General features: G+C 30.2%; 1 protein-coding gene across 5 annotated transcripts in view; it reads left to right on the top strand.

Annotated features, from left to right (window-relative positions):
- LOC106460007 (CLK4-associating serine/arginine rich protein-like) overlaps nucleotides 1-7,247 on the top strand; it is a 99,564-nt gene that overhangs the window by 21,771 nt on the left and 70,546 nt on the right. For all 5 annotated transcript variants that reach the window (XR_002610658.1, XM_022386596.1, XM_022386594.1 and 2 more), the window contains exon 3: nucleotides 4,144-4,241. Coding sequence is in view for 4 of the 5 variants with exons in the window: in XM_022386596.1 (XP_022242304.1) it covers nucleotides 4,144-4,241 (98 nt within the window). In the remaining variant the exon portion in view is untranslated. The remainder of the gene's footprint in view (nucleotides 1-4,143; nucleotides 4,242-7,247) is intronic.

Here is a 7,247-nt window from a genome sequence, read left to right on the forward strand (position 1 = left end):
TTTCAGATTGGAAAGGGAATTTATAGTGTTGATACATCATCTTTTTTCATACTTAATGGTGAAAATAGTAGAACTAGGGGACACATAAATTTTGGCAAGGTAGGAGTCATCTTCAGTTAAGACAGTTTTATTTTTCTAACAGGGTGGTTGGACTCTGGAAAGGGTTGCCATCAGATGCTGTGGGGGCATTAAAACTTAAGTGAGCTTAAGGGAAAGCTTGATACGTATATGAATGATAAAGGCTGGCTTTGAGTTTTGTTTTAATAATTTATTTTAGTGGATGAGACAGTCTAGATGGTCCAAGAGGTCTCTTGTTGTCATTAAATGTAATAGTATATTGTTTTGTTAATCAGAACCAAGGTTCATAGTGCAGTATCCCACAATCCTAGATTTGACCAACACTGTTGAGCTTTAAATTAAAGCTATCAAACTAGCAAACTGCTGGTTAGTATTGCAATTTTACTAGTAAAACGTAGAAGGCTTTACATCGAAAAATAGGTAGAGCACATTTTGTAAGGAATATTTGAAGATTCCTATTGTTGAGTATTAATACACTGTGATACATTTCAGTCACTTATACTGCAAGAATGAGTACAAAAGGATACTATAATTGTGATTAACAAGATTGTTCCACTTGCTCATCCCAAAAGGCCTAATATTTATGTTAATCATACACAAATTAAGAGGAATGTGGGAAAAAAAAATTTTTACACTTTGCATGGTTTCTATTTTATGATTATAATTTGAGTACAGAATTTATATCCATACTGCCAGAAAAATTGCACTGCAGACACCAAATGGTGCGAGTCTAGTTGGTTAGCCCAAGTGCTAATTGACTTGGCAAATAATTAAATTAAATTTGCTATCCAACATTCCCATTTTTTGATACTTGGTCCCAGTGTATCATGCAGTTCTAATGAGGATAACATCACTCGCAGCTCTTCTGATGGTTCACTATGTTTTGGCATTTAAACCCTAAATTTTAATAATAAAATACTTTTTAATATAGGGTGGCCCTCAGCAGTGAATGATATATCCTTTATTGATCATATACATTGAAAAAGAAAAAAACCTTTAAATCTTGAAGTAAAAGTATTAGTAAAATTAGTTAATGTCACAAAGTATTACAAGGGCATCACACTGCTTTAAGTTATAGTGCTCCAGGCAGAATAAAGTCCAGCAAAACACTAGTGTGAAAAATGCTGCTAATGATTAAATACAGTGAATTATTTGGTTATCATAAAAATTTAATTTTGAAAATAATGCACCTATTCATTCATAATATATTCACTTTTCTTAAAGATATATTTTCAGTTCATAAATTTTATAAAAAATGAAGTGATGCAGTGAAAGGTTTCACTTTAGTTTTATAATTCTAATGTTTATAAAGTATGTTCAAAAATTAATTCACACAGAGGTTTTAACTGTAGTTTTTTTTACAGATGCTGGGGTAGCAGTTATTTTACATAGAATTAAAACATATTCAAAATCAGCTGTTTGAATAGCTAATCTGAGAAATCAAATTATGCAATTCAAGTATTTATTCAACAAAGCAATTTACATATGTATTTGAGATAAATATGCAGTTACTGAGAAAATTATCATTTGAAGAAAATTAAAAATCTGTTTCTGTTTTACAACTGCACAAACTGCTTACAAACCAATTATTTTCTTCTAATATAAATTCCTTTTGGTAAATATCTGGAAATCAATAATGTCACAAGAATTTTGGTTTTGTAGTTATGGTCCAGTGAACAACCATTAATTGTTGAGCCTGTATGTGAATGATACATTGTTATGTGCATTATTGATAAGAAACTTACTTTTGAATACAGCTGAACTCGCAGACCATAATGTTAACATTTCAGTTGTGTTGTATTAATATATGCTCAGGAGAAAGAGCGGAATAGAATGTAATGACATGCCATAGAAATAAATTTTAAAAGTTTAAAACCGTAAATTTTTATATATTCTTATTTTACTACAGCAAACAAAAAATACTAAATTTTTATATATTATAAAATGACTGAAAAGTGCAATTCAGTAACTTTTGTGTCAGTATTATTAATGAATGATAAACATGATGTTTTTATAATTGTATAAGCCTTTTAACATTGTGACCAGTGGAACATGTATTTTTCAGTTTAGATTTTGGATTTATAAGCTGTTTAACAACCCAAAAATAGGCAATATTAGCCTCTGTCATTTGTATTAATATTTAATACATTAAATAACAGAGAAGAAGTATGTTGTTGCTAGTAGCAATCATGAGTTTACTAGTAGGAAAAAATAACTAGCACCTATCTGCTAGTGTGTTAAAAGTTAAGGTCATGACCTGCATTTACGAACTCTGATTGAAGCTGTTGAAGATAAATGTTCCTTATTAGCTATACTTCATTGTCCTAGTGAAGTTAGCTAAAGGATTCTTTCCATTCAAGGATTCATTGTACTAATATATAGTATGAAATTCTATTCCTTATATATGATTGATATTTAAGTAAATGTACATAAAGATCAGAAATTGTACATGTACATTGTACTTCTTTATTGCTTCCTTTCAAACATAAGGTAAGCAGTAAGTATTTTTTTCAAAATGGGTCTTAACATTAAGTCAATTTAAGGTAAGTGAATATCACTATCTGGAGAACTCAGATTTTAAAATCTTAACTTAGTCATCATTATTGACTGTTAGTGTGATCTACCTTGAATCTGATAATTTGTTCAGGTAATTGTAACTGATGAGAAAAGTTAGTTTTATTAATGCATGTAACGTAGCCTGAAGTTATGGTAATTCATTGAATACGGACAAGCTTTGGCATTGATTACAAATTTTGCTGTCTTACCACTCTTAACCCTACTTTTAGAGCAAAATTCAGCCATATTTTTGCCCTAACTTTTTTTTTCAAATTGTGCTAGGATGTCTTTCTTTTTTATGTTCCTGGTCATGCGGCTTTGTATGTTAACTGAGAAAACTTACCCTTTCTATTACTGTAGTAATCTTCTGTTACATTTTAGATGTACTTTAGGAACTGTTTTCTCTCTTCTAATGCAATAATTATTGTTTTAGTACATATTCCAGTACCTTGGAGGCTTTAAAATTATCATGTTTACAAAATATAAGTTGCAAATGAATTTTAAAAATTTTTATGTTTTACCAATATTTTATCAGCTGCTGCTGTAAAACTATTATCTTCGTCAGTCTTAATAATTAATCTTTTTATCTTAGTGCCAGCAGATTTTTGCTTTATGAGTTGCTATTCTTTGACTTAACTCATTCCCATTCAGTGGAACTCTTTTACAAATATTAGGTAGCCATCTGTTTATATCTTACTGTGATATCATTGAACTTTGAGTCACTGCCAGAGATGATGATGACATATTCTTTTATTTTCTCTTCAATAGTCAACAACTTGAGTCATTCAAATAGAAGGTCAACTACTGCAAGCCCATTCAAGAACCATGAAATTCTTATTTGTGTGTAATTGCAGTTTTGATTTTACATGTACTGTTGTGAGACAGCAAAGATACTTCTTTGATTGCAAAAACAGTTGTGCAATTAATAATATAAAAATTAACAATATTCATTTTTTTGTAATGAAATGTAATGTAAATCTCAATATCAAGAGCAAAACTAATGCTTGTATGATGGAAACTTTACACAGTTTGTACTAGCTTAGTACTGAAGTTCAATTTATTACTTATGCCCTGCTCTCCAGAAATGGCTATCCTCCACCCATGTAGATAAAACAATTATATTTAAGAAGTAAAGCTACAAAAACCACATATTTCATTAATGTTATTGCTTTTTTTTCTAGGTCCAATTATTCAAAAGTACATGTATATTTTTTAATAGCATCAAAACAATATGCAAGAAAAGCTGATAATGAAATTGTGTACTAGTTTGAAAAAAAAAAGCTTAACACAATTTTATCTTTTGTCAAAATATTTTTTGTTCACTTCCTAGTATATTGGGTATCCATGCTTGTAATAATGGCTTAATATACAAGATTTGAAAGTTAGAATCAGTCAGTGTATTTCTTTTTAATATTCTACCATTTTGTATGAAAAAGTTAAGCTCTGATAGTTTGAATGTAGGTTTAATCATAGTTGTGAAAAATGACATTTTTTAAATTAATTTTGCAGAAATTAGATCCAGCACAGTTTTTGCAAGTTCATGGCCGACCTTGTAAGATTCATTTAGATCCTACTGTGGCCCAAGCTGCTGACAGCCCTGCCACCATGTAAGTTTTCTTGTTCTTTATGTTTTAAGAGTGACACCAGTTGTTAAGAAAAACTAAGTTTTTTTTATTATTGTGTCTTTAAAAAACATAATTTATGATATTCCATATATACGTTAAATGCATTGCCATGTGAGAGAACAAAGTTGATAAAACAGGGTTTACATAGTTTAATAAATATTGTGCTGTAGTTTAAAATGTGTACAGTTTCCAAAGCATGTTCTTTCAAAATTATATGATCTTTCTAATATTAACCTTCTTGCTCCAGGTTTGGTCGAATTGACAGAGTTCATGACCCATTATTGAACCTTATGGTTTCCATACGATAACTTCTAATATGTTTTGTGTATCTTCAAGAAAATTTTGCAAGCTTTCAGTAATTATTAAGAGTCATTTGTAAACAAAAAATCAGAACTTTTAATGAAGTATTTTTACAAAAATTTCTCCATGAATATATGGAGTCAAAGTGGTTGCAAAGTTATTTTCATGTTAAGATTAAAAATACTTTTTTCATCTGAAAAATCTCAAATTTCATTTGTGCAATCTCTAAAAACCTCCTAAATAGATTTCAAATATGTTTTCAGTAAAATTATATATTTCATTTGTTATTTTCTCTATCCTGCCTTTTTATGAGGTTGTTTAATTTGACTGAAATCGTAACCACCAAAAACATGAACTGTCACCTTATTGAATTACATGATGCACAAGCTACTTGCATGTTTATCGTGAGTGTACCTCGTGAAATTTTTTTATTAATATTCTTTATTTTACTTAATATAACCGTATCTAACCTAAAATTTTTTTAATTTTTGCATTTTAGTTACTTTTGTAGCAGTGAATAAAGAATACACATGAAAAACAAGAAATTATTTTTGCTGATTAGTGTTGATGACACTTAACCATACTTTTTTAATACTAATAGTACTGCTGCACTAAACAATTTTTTATTTAATTAAGTAATGCACTAAGGAACACAGAATAAGCACATCTAAACAGCAGACGATGCCACATAACTATACCAAATTTTCTGGCTTTCTAACTATGAGACAAGAGCCCTTAAAAATTCACCTAAGTTTATTGATGTGTTTTCCGTGGGAATAGAGTTTGAACTGGAAGCAAAATAGACAGTTCCCTGTAAAGAAAACAATGTAATATAATAAGTCATTTGATAGATTAAAATATTGGAATTTATTGGTTATAAACATCAGAGAGAACTATTGGCAACTTGTGAAAGAGAGGATGTAGACAGGTGGGCATGACAAGAGGGGTCCTTTTTGATGACTCTGTAACTAAATAAGATTGAAGGCTATAAAAATTATGCTTTGCCTGATTGATAAAAAGATTATACTGAGGAAAATGCATTAAATAATGTACTTCTTGGAGAGGTGGTAAATAAATTAGAGAAGAGAGGATGCCTAGAGAGAAAATGTCACAATTCTCATATTAGGGGAATTCAGGATTTTTGTAAAAAATATTTCTATATAAAATTAAGAATTTAACACTTATATACTATTAAAATGTTAATTATTAGGTATGTTTTTATGCCAAATTTATTCATATAATGTGATAAGAAAGTAGTTTAAATTTTGTTAAACGTAATTTACTAAATCATATGACGTGCAGAAAAAGATGCCCATAGCAAAGAGCTAATTTAGCTTTACCTAAAAAAATATTTAGAAGGGAGGCCATTTTTTTACATTCTAGAAATATTTCAATTATTCTAATTACAAGTATTCTGAAACGACTCAGTCCGGTGTTTAAATTATTTGTATAATTTTTTTTTTTACCCTTAAATCTTTCAGCACAGGTTTGGTCCCTGGAACTGACCTTGTAACCATTTTGTGCATGTTATGGTTTCCATGCTATAATTTTTAATTTAGTAAGCATATGTTAATGAAATTTGGTAGGTTATCAGTAAACATTACAATGCTTTCATGATTAGCAGTACATAATACAGTAGATCCTTGGTTAAAAAGCAACTTGATATAACATACACAATGCCATTAAAGGCTGACCTTTTCAGTCTCTTTCTTTTTTCTAATGTTTGTAACCAAAATAAATCTTGCAATAACAGGATTCTCGATATTCCAGGTTAAGGGCAATGTCTTTAGTCTAATTTTCTATATGGGCACTAGATAAAATGGATAGTTAACCCTGTTGCCATGGGCAGGTTAAAGTGCACATGTTATGACTTTTTAGTTTCTTTTCAAAATGTTATTAAATAACTTTACTATTACTCGTAACGCTGTAAGTACTCAAAATCTTTGTTTATCAAAGTATTTTTGCAGCAGATATTGATGTCACTAAATTCAAAGCATCAATTGGTTGGCTCAATAACTTTAAAAACAGGCATCTAATCAGTGCGGCAGTTCTTTCAGGAGAGAAATCGGGCATCAACCCTGACACTGTTGATGAGTAGTGCCCACGTCTCCCACCTTTGATCAAAGGTTACCATGAAAAAGACATTTTTCACATGGATGAATCTTGCTTGTTTTATAGCACATTGCCAGATCGATCACTTGTTGCAGTGGTGACCAGCAGGCCAAAGGCAAAAAATAGATCAGATTGCATTACAGTTGCACTGTGCACCAATGCAGTGGGAGAGTTTGAAAAGCCATTTGTCATTGGTCATCATGAAAATCCTCCTTGCTTTTGTAATGGGCAGAAAACTGCCCTTTCTGTAACCTACATATAGAATAAAAGGGCATGGATGACCAGCAGTCTCTACGAAGAATGGATTAAGGACGTTAAGGAAAAGAAAAAGAGAGATAGATAGATATAGACTGGGTGATCGTGAGTTTAGCCATAAAGTGTGTATATTGGTGACTTTTAATGTACAATAATTACAGATTGTATTGTAATAACAGAGTAGAGAATAATAATTCATCTTTTCATTTGGGTTGTAAAGTAATTGAACCAGCATGTGTGGACTTTTGATGTAAAAGAAAATTATTTAAAGTTGGATTCAACTGTGTAATGAACATATATATATATAATATATATATATAT

The sequence above is a fragment of the Limulus polyphemus genome, unplaced genomic scaffold (assembly GCF_000517525.1).
Source record: "Limulus polyphemus unplaced genomic scaffold, Limulus_polyphemus-2.1.2 Scaffold692, whole genome shotgun sequence".
NCBI lineage: Eukaryota > Metazoa > Arthropoda > Merostomata > Xiphosura > Limulidae > Limulus > Limulus polyphemus.